At 45.6% G+C, this 20,000-nt stretch overlaps 1 protein-coding gene across 6 annotated transcripts in view; it reads right to left on the bottom strand.

Moving 5' to 3' along the window:
• Positions 1 to 20,000, bottom strand: part of ATP8A1 (ATPase phospholipid transporting 8A1) — a 308,603-nt gene that overhangs the window by 201,547 nt on the left and 87,056 nt on the right. For 4 of the 6 annotated variants that reach the window (XM_040335011.1, XM_040335010.1, XM_040335017.1 and 1 more), the window contains exon 5: positions 12,571 to 12,669. In XM_040335011.1, coding sequence (XP_040190945.1) covers positions 12,571 to 12,669 — 99 coding nt within the window. Of the gene's footprint in view, positions 1 to 12,570; positions 12,670 to 20,000 lie in introns of those variants that run through there. The other 2 variants (XM_040335018.1, XM_040335019.1) reach the window with 1 other exon arrangement.

Raw genomic sequence — 20,000 nt, 5'->3', positions numbered from 1 at the left:
GGCACACATAGGCTGTTAAGCCTGGCAGTGGGAAAAAGAGCCGCTCTCATTATGTATTGATTATGTGAGAAGCACTGAATCAAACAGAAAGCCGTCTATGGCCAACCCTGACAGCAGAAAATGGATGAGTATTGTTACCGAGGCTTCCTTCCTGCACCAAACCAGATACCGACGACGCTCATATCACACTTTTACTAATAACAAATATTGATCTCCATTAAAGCAAAACCACAGACTAATGAAGAACAGCTGTTGATACCCTCAGAAAAATCATTTATTTTTTTATATCAAGAAAATTCTGATTTCAGGCTGACAGTAAAAAATGAGGCACTCAAGATGCCTTGTGGCAGCTTATCTACTGAAAAAAATGTGGCGTAAAGCAAATATTCACATCCTACTTTCACTTTGTATAGTATTAACCCCTCCCCCATCTTAGAAACATATAAAAGTGACGGTAGACAACGGCAGAGCAGTCTTTTTTTTTTTGTTAGCTTGAGTATAGATCTAGGTTTGTCCCGAGCATGTTTGAAGCCATTTACGGTTGACTTGCTCACTACCTCTGGTGAAAGTTTATTTCAAAGATCAACCACCCTTTCAGTAAAATAATACTTTCTAAGATTAGTTTTGAACTTTCCTCCAGTTTGAGGTCATGTCCCCGTGTTCTCGATTTTGATTTCACATTGAAAAAAATTGTACCTGAACCTTATTCACCCTCTTGATGTATTTTAAGGTTTCAATCATGTCTCATTTTCCCTTCTTTCCTCCAGACTGTACATATTAAGTTCCAGAGGTCACTCGATACGTTTATCCCCCAAACCTTTCACTATTTTTGTTAGCCATAGATACCTTTATGGTTTTGCAGGTCCCCCTATCCGCCTGCACTTCTTGGTTTTTCATCTAGGCAAGAACGATGTGGATATGTTGCCTGCAGCCTACTGGGATAATGACGACATGCATGCTAAGAGGCTTCCGGGCCATTTACCATACATTGTGCACGAGCTGTGAAATAATATGAGGGAGCCAACAGCAAGAATACAGAAGAGACAGTAGGTTTCTGATTATGCCCCCCTTTTCTTCCTGCGGCCTGCCAGGGTCTGGTATGGATTTTTGGGGGGAAGCCCAAGCCATTTTTTTTCATTTTGGCACAAGGTTCCCCTTAAAATCCATACCAGACTTGAAGGGTCTGGTATGGATTTTGAGGGGGACCCCCTATGCCATTTAAAAAAAATGGCACAGGGTTCCCCTTAATATCAATACCAGACCTGAAGGGCCCGGTATGGAATTTGGGGGGGACCCCCCACGCAATTTTTATATCTAGCTTGGACATGTTGATCATATGTTAGGTTAATCATAATATGAGGTGATCCACAGTTCATTGTATATTACCAGGATATGTTATGTGGGGGAGGGGTGGATTTCTCACTTTTTATACTCATATTATGATAAACATAACATAAGATAAACATGTCCAAGCTAGATATGTAAATGTAAATGACCTGTCACTCAAAGCAAGGAGAGAGGAAAGGACTTTTTATCTAGACGGGTTTTTATCTGGAAGTCTTAATTTTCACTGAACAATAAAAGAGGATTGCTCAGAGCTGGATTAACTCTGTGTGGCAAAACTGGGCACAGATGATAGGAAATCTTATACTCTACATTGAGACATAAAAAAAAAAAAAGAAAAAAAAAAAAAAGAAGAAAAAAAACAATTTTGGGTTTACACCCACTTTAATATTTATACCAGACCCAAAGGGCCTGGTAATAGACTAGGGGGGGGGAACCCACGCCAATTTGTTTAATGTCTTATCTGTACTGCCAAGATCCAACAATTCATTATAGCCGCCAGTAGTTTTAAATAACTTTTTCATTTGGAAATGTAATTTTGTGCAGGGACTGTTCTAAACATGGAAAAAATGCGCCACTTTACAGGCATACTATAGACATCCCCCAGGTATGACATTTAAAGGAACATGGCACTTTTATTGTTTCACTTTAAGCATTATTAAAATCACTGCCCCCGAAAAAAATGGCAGTTTTTAAAACTTTTTTTTTGCATCAATACATGTCCCCTGGGGCAGGACCCAGGTCCCCAAACACTTTGACAATAACTTGCATATTGACCTTTAAAATTATCACTGTTGACTTTTTACGTTAGTGTCCCATAGACTTTAACGGTGTTTGAGTGTTCCAACAAATATTTTGCATGTTTTGCTGCGAACTGAACCGGGGGGGGGGGGGGTGTTCGGCTCATCCCTAGTAGCCAGTTGTGCAACAATTTGGGTATATCTGCTTAGGCGAGTCCCAGGCCTGTGTTCCACTGAGCGGTTACCTGGGTACATCTATTCTGGCGAGTCCCAGGCATGTGTCTGGCCATCTGTGTATATTTATTCAGTTGAGCTAAAAGGACGTGTCTGGCTACCTGGATATATTTATTCAGGCAAGTCCAAAGCATGAGTCTGGCTACCTGGGTATTTTTTTTATTTTTTTTCCAAGCGAGTCCAAACCATGTGTCTGACTAATTTTTATTTATTTATTTTTATTTTTATTTATTAGTATTTATTTGGGAAGCGCGCATATACCACCGGTCGGTGGTGCCAAAGCGCTTTGTGACAAAATAGCCCGGATGTTCTGGCGAGGGGAGCATAAATAAAAGAGAAGGGAGAAAAAAAACAAGAAATCAGCGAAGAAAAATTGGCCTAGGATTGAAATGCTTGGCAGAATAGCCAGGTCTTCAGCTTCTTCCTGAACGCATATAGGCTTCGAAAGATGCAAATGTTAAGCAGGATTTGGTTCCAGAGAGTCGCCCCCGCGGAGCCAATCCGTTTTCCTCCTATAGAAATTAGCCTGTCAGTATTGCCAATGAGTAGAGCTTTGACTACCTGGGTATAGTTATTCAGGTGAGTCCAAAGCATATGTGTGGCTACCTGGGTATATTTATTCAGGTGAGCCCAAAGAATGTGTCTGGCTATATTTATTTAGGTGAGGCCAAGGCATGCGTCTGCCTCAGTGGTGGTTCGTCCATAGAGGGCGCTGGAGCGCCGCCCCCTCTGGCTCTTGCCCGCCACTGGAGTCTAATAACATATATTCAAGCATTGCATGAATGTATGTTATTGTTGCCAGCTGCCGCTGGTCTATTCAGAGATGGCCGGAAACTTGAGCGCCAGCCACCTGAATAACGGCAGCTGGTTGGTTGTGCGGAAGTGCCTATCAGAGCCGTTGGCTTCCGAGCACAGCCCTCGGCTCCCGGATGTCTTATCCTCGGGGGGTGCGTTCCTTGGATAAGACTGATGGCCATCTCAGCCAATCAGGTTCCCCGATTCTGGTTATCAGTAACCTGATTGGCTGAAGCGTCACCAAGGCGGGAGAAGACATCGAGGGACGTGGAAGGAGCAAGGTAAGTGCATTTTACAGGGCACAGCGGCGACAATGGGCACAGAGGATCACAGTGGCTGCATTTGATGGCATGGCACAGTGGCTGCGTTTGATGGCATGGCACAGTGGCTGCGTTTGATGGCATGGCACAGTGGTGACAATTGATGGCACAGAGGCTGCATTTGATGGGCACAGTGAGGCTGCATTTTTTTTCTTTTTTCTTTTTTCTTTTGCGCCCCCCCCCCCCCAAAAAAAAAATTTGAGCACCAGCCGCCACTGGTCTGCCTACACCTGCTCAGGCAAGTCCTAGACATGTGCCCAGCTATGAGGCTATCTGGAGACCCAGTAATTACATTGGAACTGTATGAACAGTCATATGACAGATTTTGTGTATGGAAAGAGTGCTTTTTAATTAAAGGGTTGAAAGAGCATCTGCCCAAATCTTCCTTTCATTCTCCTGCACTGAACTGGAAACATAAAAGGGAGCAATATTTTGGTTGCTAGGAGCAGAAAGAATAGTCCTTCCTTCCTTTTATCTCTCGATAGACAAAGCCCTCGATTGAGCTGGCCTGAACAGAAACATGAACATTAAAGAGTACCTGTCAACCATGAATTGAAAACCTGTGCTGTGGACCAACCTGATAATTAGATATAACTATTAGAAGCAAGTGATAGTATTGTTTGATGAGACTTCTTGTGCCTCGTACAGCACTTGTACAAATGTTTCCTGGTAAGTTATTAAAGCCTTTTTCTTTGGGGGAGGGGTAAAACTATCAGATTTTAGCTTTCATCAGATAATAATAGTTAGGCTACTGCTAAAGCGCATGTCAGGGTAAGATATAAACAAAACATATGCAGTACATCTCTGCAATACATGCACAACACATCATATTTTATTCCCTTAAAAGCCTGGGAAGTACAGGAAGCAACAGCTTTTTTTGAATTTTACACAAAATCAATAGGTATAATATTTTTTTCACACTTATCAAACAGATCCTATAACATGCTTTCAATATTTAAGGCCCCTTTCACACGGGCGGACGGTTCAGATCCGCCTGTCAGTTTTTTAGGCGGACCCGAACGGGCGCTCCGTGCACCTCTATGGAGCCACGGGTGTCAGGGGTGACATGCCCGCTGACATTTGACCTGCCAAACTGTGACGGAGGAAAAACCCTATTTTTCCATGAGTCTGCGGATCGGATGACGATGGACTCTACGGTCCGTCGTCATCCGATCCCCACAGGGGAGAGCGGCACTCTGGTAGGTCGGTTCCTGCACAGTGTGCAGAGACAGACCTGTCATCTGCCTGCTCAGCCGGGATCAACGGAACGACCCCCGCTGAACAAAGCGGAGCCCGCACACGGATCCGCCCCGTGTGAAATAGCCCTAACAGTTTAATAGCTTTTAACAATTTAAAGTGATATTTAAAAAAGGTACAAATATTTGTGCAAAACCGCTACACAGACCAGGTAAGCATGACATGTTTTTTGTTTAACAGAGCAGCCCCAATTCTTCTCTTCTCGGGTCCCCCGCCGGCACTCATAGAATGTATGAAGGCAAAAAACCTTCAGCATTTACAAACACTTTAACTTTAGATTTTAACAGTTTTAACAGCTATTTAACATTTTAATTTAACAGACCAAAAAGGAAAAAAAAAAAAAATAGAAGTTCATTGTTAGGGTTTACAGGGTTTTAGAAAAAGATATTCTATTACCTGTTATGGTTTCAATGCATTTTGCACATTTGTGTTTTTTATTTAAATAACTGATATTGTGTGTACATAATTTAAAGCGCCTTATAGGGTAAAGAGAAGCATTAAATATCAATCCCTACCCTAGTGGATGTTGTGTAATTTTTTTTAAAATATATTTTTTTGAGCCAGAGTGAAAGCGTTAACTGCTTGCCGACCTGCCGCCGTCATTCTATAGCAGAAGGTTGGCTCTCGACGTAGCTCTACGTCGGCTCTCTCGCAGGCTACCAGGGGTGCGCGTCCCCCGCTCGCCCCCGACTCCCGTGCCCGGCGGGCGCGATCGCTCATTACAGAGCAGGGACCAGGAGCTGTGTGTGTAAACATACAGCTCCCGGTCCTGTCAGGGGGGGAAATGCTAATCCTCTGTTCATACAATGTATGAACAGAGGATCAGTGATTTCCCCTAGTGAGGCCACAGTAAGAACACACCCAGGGACATACTTAACCCCTTCCCCTAGTGTTAACCCCTTCACTGGCATTTTTATAGTAATCCAATGCATTTTTATAGCACTGATCGCTATAAAAATGCCAATGGTCCAAAAAATGTGTCAAAAGTGTCCGCCATTATGTCGCAGTACCGAAAAAAATCGCTGATCGCCGCCATTACTAGTAAAAAAAAAATTTATAAAAATGCCATAAAAATACCCCCTATTTTGTAAACGCTATAACTTTTGCGCAAACCAATCAATAAACGTTTATTGCGATTTTTTTTAACGAAAAATATGTAGAAGAATACATATCGGCCTAAACTGAGGAAAAAAATAGTTTATATATTTTTGGGGGATATTTATTATAGCAAAAAGTAAAAAATATAATTTTTTTCTAAATTGTCGCACTATTTTTGTTTATAACGCAAAAAAATAAAAACCGCAGAGGTGATCAAATACCACCAAAAGAAAGCTCCATTTGTGGGGAAAAAAAGGACGCCAATTTTGTTTAGGAGCCACGTCGCAATTGTCAGTTAAATCGACGCAGTGCCGAATCGCAAAAAGTACTCTGGTCTTTGACCAGCAATATGGTCCGGGGGTTAAGTGGTTAAATACAGTTACAAGTGTTACTAAACCCACAACAGTAAAATCAGTATGTATATGCAGTAAAGCATGCTTGGTATACTCACAGCGGAATCAAAGAGGTTAATCATCTGCATTGTGTAAAAAGGCTGTTTGATCATGTCTTCTCTGATCCTTCCCTTATTCCACTGACTCCAAAACAGGTCCGGATAAGACAGGTTCTGGAGTCAGGCTGCACATGCTCAGTTTGGCGTGTATTGCCAGAAAGTTTTTTTTTTTTTCTTGGGAGGATGCATGCACATGGCCAATAAAGCACTGTCCAGACAGAGGGTCAGGGGTGCTGGATCCTGATAGGACAGGGACAGCTCAGTGCAGTATGAAAACTCCTCCTACAAGATTTACCCAGAAACTGATAAATACTGCTAATAAGAAAAAGGTATTTAGCAGTTCATATTTACTAAAATAATTGCATCTCCATGTTCGGTGTACTGTGAGAGACCAAATATAGTGAATGCAGGCTCCTGGGTTTAGTAACACTTTAAGATAACAAAAAGTACACACAAGTTGACAAAGTAATGGGTTTCCTTTGAGGGCCCATTCACATTATGCTGCATGTTAGCATGCATTGCACTAAAGTGGTTCTCTGCATTAAAAGGTAAAATACTTTTTAGATGCAGCTTCCCCACCCCATTATACTTACCGATGTTCTGCTGAAAACTCCAACACGCAAAAATCTCCAACCACGTCACTTTCAGTGACTCTGCAGCACCAATAATTGAAGATTTGGACGAGCACCCGCACACCTAGTGCATTACCAATTGCATAACTGCTCTGTGCAAAACAATTGCACAAAGCAGATAAGTATGACATGTTTTATTTACAATCACTTCTATAGCTGTATATTCATTTGAATAGGCTTTTAACTCATCAGAATGCACCAAAAAAGGTATGTGCAGCATTTCTGGCAGTGCATTACACTGTGATGCACATCCATGGGCAAGATGAGTTGGGGTGCCAAAGTAAATGGCATTGCATCAAAGGCAGGCAACATGCACTGCTGTGCATTATGCACTGCTGCAATTAAATAAGTCCCTAGGTTCCTTGTACATATTGCCCATTACATACCGTAAATACTCGAGTATAAGCCGAGTTTTTCAGCACATTTTTTTGTGCTGAAAATGCCCCCCTCGGCTTATACTCGAGTCACCTTTTTGCGCCTAATCTCCCGGACTTTGGGGACCCGGTACCGGCCGGCCTGTAGGACCCCAAGCTTGGCACACGTATAGCTCCCCTCTTCCTCTACAAGTGTGCAAAGTTTGTTGTCTGGGGGGGGGGGGGGGATCTACGGCCGGGGAGCACCGCTTTTTCAAAGTTGGGCACCCCTTCCATAGACTATGTTAAACGGTAATTTCTCCGGTGACTTTGGGGACCCAGTACCGGCCGATCGTAGGTCCCCTGGACCGGATCTTGGCACCTCTGCAAGTGTACAAAGTTTGTTGTCTGAGGGAACTACGGCTGGGGAGCACCCATTTTTCAAAGCTGTGCACGCCTTCTATAGACTCCCATGTTAAACATCAGTCATGGGCACAGTGAGGCATGCAGATGGACACCCTAGGCTAGGGTGACCAGACATCCCCGGTTTCAGGGGACAGTCCCCGGATTGAGGACACTGTCCCCTGACCAAGTCTGTCCCTGGTTTTGTCCTCGGATTGGATTTGAAAAGGTGCTGGGGCAATTTCAAAGATATTTAGTGCAGAATAAAAAAAAATTATCTTTATTACACCTCCACTCCACCGCTCCTACTAGCTTAGGGGGGTGTATTTGTTCCATTATCTGTGCCCCTTTCCGATGATCATGCGCTGGTTGGAGCGGAGGGAATATTTCTTCCATTTCGGGCGCATGCCCATTCAGCTCCACTCGCAGTTTCTTCTGCCTTGGCCCAAGTCCCGGCCAGCTACCTGCCTGTTTATCTCCTTGCCTTCCCTGGCGGAGTGATCTTCCTCCGCTCCCCACCCAGTAGTAGCCGGGGCCCAGAGAGTGAGACTTGACAGGCTGTGTGGTGGGCGGCGAAGGGCAGAGAGTCGCTGATTGCCGCCATTACTAGTAAAAAAATATGTCCCCAGATTTTATTTTAAAAATCTGGTCACCTTACCCTAGGCTTATACTCGAGTCAATACGTTTTCCCAGTTTTTTTGTGGTAAAATTAGGTGCCTCGGCCTATATTCAGGTCGGCTTATACTCGAGTATATACGGTAATCTCACTTTTGCTTTGCTTCCTATGCCATTTTAAAGAACTAATGTGATATTCAGGAAAATAAGATGTAATATGGTACAGGGTACTGTCACAGTACAAAGCTAACCTCACACTCCAGCAAAAGCTGCAGAAATGGGTCTATAAAAAACAAAAAAAAGCGACTTGTTTTGTGGCCAATTATGTGCGACAACTGCAGAAGACACCTGTTACCCTGCAATGTAATCTATTGTTTACAGAAGGCTCGCAGCGTTGCCTGAGGGGTCTGAAATTCAGAGGCACTGTATAACATAGTAGCTATACACCAAACAACAATGGTTGTATTAGAGACACACTGCAGGCTGGCACTGAATCAGCAGCAGAGCTGCAGCACAATGATGTCATCGTTTGCTATAAGGCTCTGGTTACTTGTGAGCACAATCTGGCGGCTGTGAGGGGCCAGCTACAGAGCAAAGCCGTATACAAGCAGCGTCTCTCTCCTACTCTGACAGATTCCTTCACAGTTTATGGGAACGCTCAATATACTCCACGACGCTGATTTTATGAACACAGCTACACCTGATTTATAGTTAGAGTTTTCAGATGACAAAGACCATTCTGGTATCGTGAACGCTTTGCTGACAAATTAGAGGATGTACATTAACCACTTCCATACAGGGCACTTAAACACCTTCCCGCCCAAGCCAATTTTCAGCGCCGTCGCTGTTTAAATGACGACAATTGTGGGTCATGCTACAATGTACCCAAACAAAAATGTTATCATTTTGTTCCCACAGAGCTTTATTTTGGTGGTATTTGATCACCTCTGCAGTTTTTATTTTTTGCTAAATAAAAAAAGAAAAAAAAAAAAAAAGTTTGTTTCGGTTATAACATTTTGTAAATACTTGTGTTTTCTCCTTCACCGATAAGGCAGTACTTGGGGCACTGTTAAGGCAACAGCGATGAGGGGGCACCAATTAGGTGGCACTGATGGGCGACACTGAAAGGCTGCACTGATGGGTACTTATGGGTGGCACTGACCGTGGTAGGCATTGTAGGTGGGCAATTTAAATTTTTAATACATTTGCATTTTTGTTCAATGTTGCCATTGTGGTGTATTGGTTGTAGAATTTTGAGGAAAATAATGAATTTAATCCATTTTGGAATAAGACTAACAAAAAGTGAGGTGCTGTGAATACTTTCCGGATGCACTGTATGTACACACAAAAACACTTGCTCTGCAAATTAGTAATAGAATGCATTAAGGAGAAAAAACATGAGGGTTTACAACCCTGTCAATGGTTAGAGGGGCTTACGGAAGCGGGAAAGATTAAAGGCATAGACATATCTCCTCAAGGTGGGAGAAAGTACCATGAGCTCGAGTAGATGCAATGAAAACCTACGCCGGCGTAAGCCCGCGTAATTCAAAGGGGCGTGTGCCATTTAAATTAGGCGCGCTCCCGCGCCGGACCTGCTGCGCATGCTCACTTTTGAATTTCCCGCTGTGCTTTGCGCGAAGTGACGTCATTTTTTCGAACGGCGACGTGCGTAGCGTACTTTCGTATTCCCGGACGTCTTACGCAAGAAAAAAAAAATTTGAATTTCGACGCGGGAACGACGGCCATACTTTAACATGGGCTGTGTAAAGTTAGGGCAGCTAAAACGACGACTAACTTTGCGACGGGAAACTAGACTAGCAGCGACGTAGCGAACGCGAAAAACCGTCGTGGATCGCCGTAAGTACTAATTTGCATACCCGACGCTGGTTTACGACGCAAACTCCCCCCAGCAGCGGCCGAGGTATTGCATCCTAAGATCCGACAGTGTAAGTCAATTACACCTGTCGGATCTTAGGGCAAACTATGCGTAACTGATTCTATGAATCAGTCGTATAGTTAGGAAGCCCCTAAAACAGAGATACAACGGCGTATCAGGAGATACGCCGTCGTATCTTTTGTGAATCTGGCCCATAGTTCTTAAATTAAATGAAACGGGCAAGTCAGTGAGCATTGAAACAGAGACACCAAGTAAAACAGGTAATACAGCTAAACCAGGTAAAACATGAGCACAACATACATTATTTGCTGATAGATTCATATGTGGAGAATATTAGTCTATAGCCTATATTTCGTGCTGTATAGCTTAACACGTAGGATATATTTTGGGCGGTCGCTTTGTCAAGGTCTTGTGTAATATTTATGTGACAGCCAAGGGATCCATGAGGAAGCAAAACTTTGAAATGTATTGTTTTGGAGATCATAGAGATTCTCCAGAGAACAAATTAGATTGAGATCAAATATTACTTAGGTTAGGAGTTGCAAGAGATTTCCAGTTTATTGTAATGTTTAATTTGGCTGACAAGAGAATATGAATAACAAGGGTTCTGAGATTCTTATATATGGAGTTTATGTTTAAGCCCGTTGGGAAAAAAACAGACGGTATTCCCGACGGGATTCCTGGCAGGCTTGACTTGAAAAGTCGTGTATACACACAAAATTCTTTTGAATTGCAAGAACACGGTGACGTCAGACTACGACGAGCCGGTGTCTTATCACATTCGATGCCGTTGCCGCCATCTTGCTACACCCCACACTAACCTTGTATGCTACCGCGCATGCGTCTAGGTGTTATCGAGCATGCATGGTTTTTCCACCCATACAGACGACCGTTGTTCTCGGCAGGAAACTCTGTCGGGAAAACCGACGAGAAAATAGGAGAGCAGCATTTTTCCATCGGGATTCCCGTCTGTTTTCCTGACGGGAAAACTGCTAGGGAGCATACACACGGCTGGAATTCCCAGCCAAAAGCTCTCCTGGCAGTTATCCCATCAGGGAAAACCGGTCGTGTGTACAAAGCTTAAGTGTAAAATAGCCAAGTTAAAATTAGGGAGGAAGGGTGAAGGTGCAAATTCAGAGATCAGTTTAAAGATTTGGTTCCAGTAAGAAGCAAGAGATGGGCAAAACCACACAATATGTGGAAGAGGGATCCAATTGAGCCGCATTGTCGCCAAAAAGCCGATTAGGTGTTCGAGTATATTTTGGAAAGCTTGTATAGTGTTATGTACCATCATGTTTCACACCACTATGGGGTGCTTAGTCATACCTATGACTAAGCCCCTCATAGTGGTGTGAAACATGTCAGCTTTTCATTGATCGTCTGCCTCCGATGTCTTTGTACTAGAACAATTTTTAAACCATCTTCAATAAAGGTGTCAACAAATGCGGCCGCCCAGACTTTTATTCAATAAATTCCTACATGCAGAGCCAGCAGCTGTTGCCATTAGCAGGTTGGATGCATTATGAGATGTCTGCCTAGAGTGGTGTTCTTTTGTTGTTTGTTTTATATTGTTGTCAATGGTCGGTGCATAGGGTTGCTTTATAGGTTCCTTTTGCCTTTCTTTGGGCACAGCCTCTTGAATGGTTACCCGAGGGGCCAATTATTACTCAAGCACATCTGACATGATCGCAAAGAAATGCTTAAAATAGAGAAATGCTTACTTTCTCTGAGCCATTTACAGGCAGCATTAGACCCCACTGTGAAAACAAAATACCAAGCTGCTATTTAAAGTTGATCTAAAGATAAATCGTGAAGATTTGCATTCATATAGAGAACGAGAAATGTTATTTGCTCCTAAGCAGGAGCTTGAAAAATGTTCCCTCTTTCTTGAATTCCTCCTGAAAATAGCAGTGTAGGTCTTCTGCCTTGATCTTCCTAGCTGTATATCTGCAGTGAGGGTATCGAAGGCACTGCTGCCTGTGGCTGCTAATCTCACTACAGTGCTTCTTACTGTTCCCCTTGCTGGAGAGGAAGCTGCACATGAGGACCTATAGTGCAAGGCTCTCCCTGCTTATACTTCATTTAAACTGTCCAGCCCTTCATGCAACTTTTCTGATGCTTCTTGAATATTCCTACACCAGTCATCAGGGGAAGTAAAGCCCTACCTCTCTACCAAGTTGACTGCCTCCCCATGGAAACTGTGCAAAAGCAAGCATGGTAAAATCAGTCATGGGAAAAAGATAAGCTACAGGGAGCCTGAGGGCAATACTGGTCCTTTGTACTCTACTTTCTATTTTTGAGCACAGCTTTCACAGTAAAGGTCCACTTTAAAACCTAAAACATTTACTGTGGGGAAGGCATGGAAATAAATCCATAAAAGCAAAAGGTAATCAAGGAAATTAGGGATATTTAACTGTCAATAGCATACTTACAACATCCTCTATTATTTCCTTTACTGCAGCTACGGCTAAAATGAACAGCAGTGGAACCAGGGTTGTGTAGCGACCAGTCGGCGATACATCAGGAATTTGCTGCAAAGGAACAAAATCAGGTTTAATGAGTAAATTAGAGAAAAATACACAAAATAAAAAATACACTAAAACAAATCTGTCACAAATCTGAACTCTTTGGAAGAGAAGATCAGGGTGTTGGAGTTATTCACACACATCACACCTGCCTACATTTTAAATTTCCTGCATGCTGAAGGACGTTGTGCAAGGGCAGTGTGATGCATTGTTACAACTTTTTCTAACTTTATGAAGTTTTATATTCAAGTCTATTCACTGCAGATACTAGCTGTCACATACAGCGCAAAAACTTAAAAAATTGTTGTTACGGTGTGGACAGGGCACATAGAAAACAAAATTGTTTTTTTTCTTTGTACCTTTGCATTGATCTATGCAGATTAACACAGCTCAATGGACATGGTGTGAACGAGACTCACTTTTTAAAGGCTTGTTGGCAGCACCTAGTATATGTTACAAAGCATGAGCCCAGCTCATCATGGAAAAGTGACATTTAAAGGATAACTCCAGTTAAAAATTTAATTTTTCCTATCTTTGATATTATTCATTTTCTGGCTAGCTGATTGTCTAGCTCAGATAAGACTTTCTAAGCCAATCAGCTTCTTTCTGTTCTTCACCAACAACGCTATCTCCCCTTATCGGAATTTGCCAAGCTGTCTTTCACTTCCTGAAAAGGTTGTCGGTCGATCTTAGACATGCATGCCTAGATCTGCCCAGTCCCATCCCTCCTATCCTTTAAAGAAAACGACCTCCTTCTGTCTGCATTGGCTTGTTTTGGGGAGAGGGGGAGGGGAGAAGGAGGAGAGGGGGAGGGAAGAGGGAGAGGGGGGAGGGGAGAGGGAGAAGAGGGGAGAGGGAGAAGAGGGGAGAGGGAGAAGAGAGGAGAGGGAGAAGAGGGGAGAGGGAGAAGAGGGGAGAGGGAGAAGAGGGGAGAGGGAGAAGAGGGGAGAGGGAGAAGAGGGGGGAGGGAGAAGAGGGGGGAGGGAGAAGAGGGGGGAGGGGAGAGGGAGAAGAGGGGGGAGGGGAGAGGGAGAAGAGGGGAGGGGGAGGGGAGAGGGAGAAGAGGGGAGAGGGAGAAGAGGGGAGAGGGAGAAGAGGGGAGAGGGAGAAGAGGGGGGAGGGGAGAGGGAGAAGAGGGGGGGAGGGGAGAGGGAGAAGAGGGGAGAAGAGGGGAGAGGGAGAAGAGGGGAGAAGAGGGGAGAGGGAGAAGAGGGGAGAGGGAGAAGAGGGGAGAGGGAGAAGAGGGGAGAGGGAGAAGAGGGGAGAGGGAGAAGAGGGGAGAGGGAGAAGAGGGGAGAGGGAGAAGAGGGGAGAGGGAGAAGAGGGGGGAGGGGAGAGGGAGAAGAGGGGGGAGGGGAGAGGGAGAAGAGGGGGGAGGGGAGAGGGAGAAGAGGGGGAGGGGAGAGGGAGAAGAGGGGGGAGGGGAGAGGGAGAAGAGGGGGGGGGGGAGAGGGAGAAGAGGGGAGGGGGAGGGGAGAGGGAGAAGAGGGGAGGGGGAGGGGAGAGGGAGAAGAGGGGAGAGGGAGAAGAGGGGAGAGGGAGAAGAGGGGAGAGGGAGAAGAGGGGAGAGGGAGAAGAGGGGAGAGGGAGAAGAGGGGAGAGGGAGAAGAGGGGAGAGGGAGAAGAGGGGAGAGGGAGAAGAGGGGGGAGGGAGAAGAGGGGGGAGGGAGAAGAGGGGGGAGGGAGAAGAGGGGGGAGGGGAGAGGGAGAAGAGGGGGGGGGGGAGAGGGAGAAGAGGGGAGGGGGAGGGGAGAGGGAGAAGAGGGGAGAGGGAGAAGAGGGGAGAGGGAGAAGAGGGGAGAGGGAGAAGAGGGGGGAGGGGAGAGGGAGAAGAGGGGGGGAGGGGAGAGGGAGAAGAGGGGAGAAGAGGGGAGAGGGAGAAGAGGGGAGAAGAGGGGAGAGGGAGAAGAGGGGAGAGGGAGAAGAGGGGAGAGGGAGAAGAGGGGAGAGGGAGAAGAGGGGAGAGGGAGAAGAGGGGAGAGGGAGAAGAGGGGAGAGGGAGAAGAGGGGAGAGGGAGAAGAGGGGGGAGGGGAGAGGGAGAAGAGGGGGGAGGGGAGAGGGAGAAGAGGGGGGAGGGGAGAGGGAGAAGAGGGGGGAGGGGAGAGGGAGAAGAGGGGAGGGGGAGGGGAGAGGGAGAAGAGGGGAGGGGGAGGGGAGAGGGAGAAGAGGGGAGAGGGAGAAGAGGGGAGAGGGAGAAGAGGGGAGAGGGAGAAGAGGGGAGAGGGAGAAGAGGGGAGAGGGAGAAGAGGGGAGAGGGAGAAGAGGGGAGAGGGAGAAGAGGGGAGAGGGAGAAGAGGGGAGAGGGAGAAGAGGGGAGAGGAAAGGGAGGGGGGAGGGGAGAGGGAGAAGAGGGGGGAGGGGAGAGGGAGAAGAGGGGGGAGGGGAGAGGAAAGGGAGGAGGGGAGAGGAGGGAAGAGGGGGGAGGTTGAGAGGAAAGGGGAGAGGGAGGAGAGGGGGAGGGGAGAGGGGAGAGGGGAGAGGGAAGAGGGAAGAGGGAAAAGAGGGGAGAGGGAGAAGAAAGGGAGGAGAGGAGAGGAAAGGGGAGAGGTTGAGAGGAAAGGGGAGAGGTTGAGAGGAAAGGGGAGAGGTTGAGAGGAAAGGGGAGAGGTTGAGAGGAAAGGGGAGAGGTTGAGAGGAAAGGGGAGAGGTTGAGAGGAAAGGGGAGAGGTTGAGAGGAAAGGGGAGAGGTTGAGAGGAAAGGGGAGAGGTTGAGAGGAAAGGGGAGAGGTTGAGAGGAAAGGGGAGAGGTTGAGAGGAAAGGGGAGAGGGAGGAGAGGGAAGAGGGGAGAGGGGAAGAGGGGGAGAGGGGAAGAGGGGGAGAGGGGGAGAGGGGGAGAGGGGAAGAGGGGAAGAGGGGAAGAGGGGAAGAGGGGAAGAGGGGAAGAGGGGAAGAGGGGAAGAGAGGGGGGGAGGGGAGAGGGAAGAGGGAAGAGAGGGGGGGAGGGGAGAGGAAAGGGAGGAGGGGAGAGGAAAGGGAGGAGGGGAGAGGAAAGGGAGGGGAGAGGGAAAAAGGGGAGAGGGAGAAGAGGGGAGGGGAGAGGGGGAGGAGGGGAGAGGGGGAGAGGGTGGAGGGGGGAGGGGAGAGGGGGGGAGGGGGGAGGAGAAAGGAGGAGAGGGGGAGGGTAAAGGGATATGGGTTATACCTGAAATCAGGTTAATCCTCTGCATTGTATAAAAAGGCTGTTTGATCCAGGCTTCTTTGATCCTTGCCTTCCTTCCACTGCCCCCAATCCATCTTCTGATAGAACAGAGCCTTGGGGCACGCTGTACATGCTCAGTTTGGTGTTTATTGCTAGAGTTTTTTTTTCTTTTTGGAAGCATGCGATCAGCACAGTCCAGAAAGAGGGCCATGGGGTCCTGCAGCCTCATAGGACAATCATAGGAGAATGAAAGCTCCTCCCACAAGCTTTAACCAGTGCTCTGCTGCAACTTGGCACAAGACTACTCTAAATGCCGACGAGAAAAAGGTATTTACTAAAACTTTTGCATTTCCATGTTCTGTGGGAGACCAAATATAGAGAATGCAGGGTCCTGGGTTTAGTAACACCAACTACGTTTTAAGTTACTGCTCTTAGTGGTCATCTGTAAATTTGCCTTATTCCAACCCCTACACTCCAGACTACACATGTATTGTTAAATACATAAAGCGGTAGCAAAGGTTTAGATCCAATTTAAAGTGGAACTCAACCCATCAAGTTAATGGTTTCCCCAACACTCAGACCCCTTTTACACTGGGGTGGTGGGGGAATTGGCGGTAAAGCGCAGCTAGTTTTAGCAGTGCTTTACCAATGTTATAGCAGCGCTTTGGCGTCGCTTGTGGGGTGCTTTAACCCCCCGGAGGGTGTTAAAAGCGCCCGCTTATCGCTGTTTTTTTTTTTTTATGGCGCTTTGAAAGCAGTGCCTATTGTGCAGGGGCGGTGTATACACTGCTCCCGCACTGCCCCAAAGATGCTGCTTGCAGGACTTTTTTTCCTGTCCTGCAAGCACACCGCCCCAGTGTGACAGCACTCAGGCTTTCACACTGGGGCTGCAGAAGAGGCAGTATACAGGTGCTTTTACAGGTGCTATTTTTATCGCAAACACGCCTGTAAAAGCCCCTCCATGTGAAAGGGGTCATACATTGAAAGGAAGCTGATAATGATAGCGGTCACAGTTGCTTTTGCTCTCAGTTGAACTGTCAAGCAATCAAATGGCGGATGCCATGGCTAATCATTTGTGCGGCACCATGGCAACTGCAGATCAAACAGAGGCTAAGATGGAAGCTTGTCTGTACATGATGGGAGGGTTTACTTCTGCTTTAAATCATCAACTGTAGCAAAAACCTATAGAGAGATGGAAGCTTGTGCCTGGCAAATAATATAGATATAATCAGCAGGAATGAGGGACTTTAATTAGAGAAGTGTTGCCTGTCCAAGGACTTTCTTGGCCAACGACTGCCTTGAACATGATTATCTTTTACTTATTGTACAGCGCCAGCCAATTCCCCAGTATTTAGTCATTATGGAATAGAGACACATATAACAACAAAACCTACACAGGCCCTCGCTTAGATCAACACATCATTTTAATGATCATAAAATGAAGCACAAGGAATATGGCACACAGGCCTGTAGTCCAGATGTCGAGATATTGCTCTATGGTCACTTCTCAGTTCAGCAACAGTACACAAACCCATTTGCGACGCTCATTATCTGTGTACCAGACTGAATGCAAGTCACATGGAGCCCAGAGCAGACATGCTGGAGACTCGGCTCCAATTCTAGTCAGATAACTACATCATAATTCAAAGAGCTGGAGCTCCGTCAGAACCCAGAAATCACACCACATACTGCGATTTGGTTTAGTTCATTTAACGGTTGTACTTCACACCCAAACACACAAATTGTCTTTTCCCCAACAATGAAAATGGCACTCGAGTCTGCGACTTGGACTACTGAGTAACAGCAGGAAAAGTGATTTGAAAACAGCATGAATTTTAAAGTGCGTCTGTTTTTCTTTTCTTTGACAGAAGTATCTAGAAGACGACCCACTTCTATACAACTGTATAGAAAGCATTTCTGCGCAATCGTCCGTCCAGGTTTATACATTGAAATGAAATGTCCTCCGTCACATTTTCTTTCATATTTGATAAAAATATTGAAGTAGAACTATATGCAACACTTTTTTTTTCCATATTGGATAGAGTAATGTCGTGTACACACGATGGAACATCACGAAGAAAAAAAAAAAAAAAAAATCAGATGGATTGTTCGCTCAAACTTGTCTTGCATACACACGGTCACACAAATGTTGTCGGAAATTCCGAACGTCAAGAACGCGGTCACATGCAACACTATGACGAGCCAAGAAAAATTAAGTTCAATGATTCCAAGCATGCGTCAAATTGATTCCGAGCATGCGTAGGATTTTTGTGCGTCGGGATTGGCTACAGGCAATCGGAATGTCAGACAAGAACTTTTGATGTCGAAAAAATTGAGAACCAGCAAATGTCCGATGGAGTGTACACGCGGTCAGATTTTCCGACAACAAGCTCACATCGAACGTTTGTTGTCAGAAATTCCGACCGGGTGTACGCGGCATAAGGGAGGGTTACAACCCGTCAGATTTTTTTCTCGCCACCTGTGTACCATTGTGGAGATTTACCTCCACTTCCTGTCCCACAGCCAAACAGGAAGTGAGAGGAAATTTCTGCAAATTATCCACTTCAACACAGAGAACTTCCTGCCCAGACCAATTTTTTTTTTTTTCACACAAATAGAGAAAGTTCTTTTTGTGTGAAAAAATAAATACAAATTTGTACTATGTATGTACTAAGTCTGCAGTCTCTGACCCTCTCCTGTAGTATTTCTGCAATAAAGGAGGGCTACAGGCATGAATGAATTAATGTACTGCCGCTGCTGGTCATTGTCACTGATGAATTAACGTTTTTGTGCGTGTGTTTGCAAAATTAGTGGGCCGATCTGAAGGAAGTCCAGGGCCAAATTTTTGTCCCAGTCCAGCCCTGTTCTAATCCCTGTGCACTCTGAAAAACTGAAACGTCGGCAGAATGGCACGGCTGGGCACATCAACGTATATGTAGGTTGTCCTTTAAGCCCGGGCGCGGGACTCGGACCCGATCGCCGCTGGAGTCCCGCGATCGGTCCCCGGAGCTGAAGAACGGGGAGAGCCGTGTGTAAACACGGCTTCCCCGTTCTTCACTGTGGCGGCTTCATCGATTGCGTGATCCCTTTTATAGGGGAGACACAATCGATGACGTCACACCTACAGCCACACCGCCTACAGTTGTAAACACACTTCAGGTCACACATAACCTCATCAGCGCCCCCTGTGGTTAACTCCCAAACTGCAATTGTCATTTTTACAATAAACAATGCAAAAGGAAAAGGACAATGGTCCCAAAATTCACATTTTCACAGCTCTTACTGTGAAGAAACCTTTCCGTATTTGGAGGGGAAATCTTTTCCTCTAGACGTAAAGAGTGCCCCCTTGTCCTTTGTGTTGACCGTAAAGTGAATAACTCAACACCAAGTTCACTATATGGACCCCTTATATATTTGTACATGTTGATCTGACATCAACAAGGCATTTTCCTCCACACAACGGCCGCGCACTAGATATTTTCTCTTTTGTGGACCACTCTGTAAACCCTAGATATGGTTGTGCATAAAATCCCAGTAGATCAGCAGTTTTTGAAATACTCAGACCAGACCATCTGAGTTGCTGCCATACGATTGGCTGATTAGCAATTTGTGTTACCAAACAATTGAACAGGAGTACATAATAAAGTGGCCATCTATTAAAAACGCCATCTCATTAGTATGCTTAGTGAAACATTTGCATGTTTACCAGCAGCAAGCAGCATTAAAACATTGCTACATATTGCAAATACCTAAAAAAAGGAATATACCACAATTTCACAAATTTCAATGGGTAACCTGCTGTGAAGAGTGCTGAAATAACAAGAATCCCAACGTAAGCAGAAGAGGAATTCAGCAACTGGACAGCTCACAGTGCAGAGCCGATTGTTCCTCAGCCCCTAGCAGTAATCCTATCTGGCAGACTCCCACTGCATGGCGTAGTGACTAGCAACCTGCCTTTACCCACAAGGACTCCATATGTGCATACCTTCCCAAAAAACACTACCTAAAGTGTCCCTACTCTGTAAGGTAAACCTATCTTCTGCAAAACAAACTTATTTTTTTGCTTTGAAGAAACAAATACAAAAAATACCCAGCAGGACATGTGACCTCCCATGGCCCGCCAATCAAAGTGCCTAAAAACTTGTTATCCTTGGAAAAAAGTTTAGGCTCCCAAACATTAGAAGACCTAAATGTTT

Source organism: Rana temporaria, chromosome 1 (genome assembly GCF_905171775.1).
Source record: "Rana temporaria chromosome 1, aRanTem1.1, whole genome shotgun sequence".
NCBI classification, from domain to species: Eukaryota; Metazoa; Chordata; class Amphibia; order Anura; family Ranidae; genus Rana; species Rana temporaria.
The sequence above is the reverse complement of the archived record's forward strand: the minus strand, read 5'-3'. Positions and strand labels throughout refer to the sequence as shown.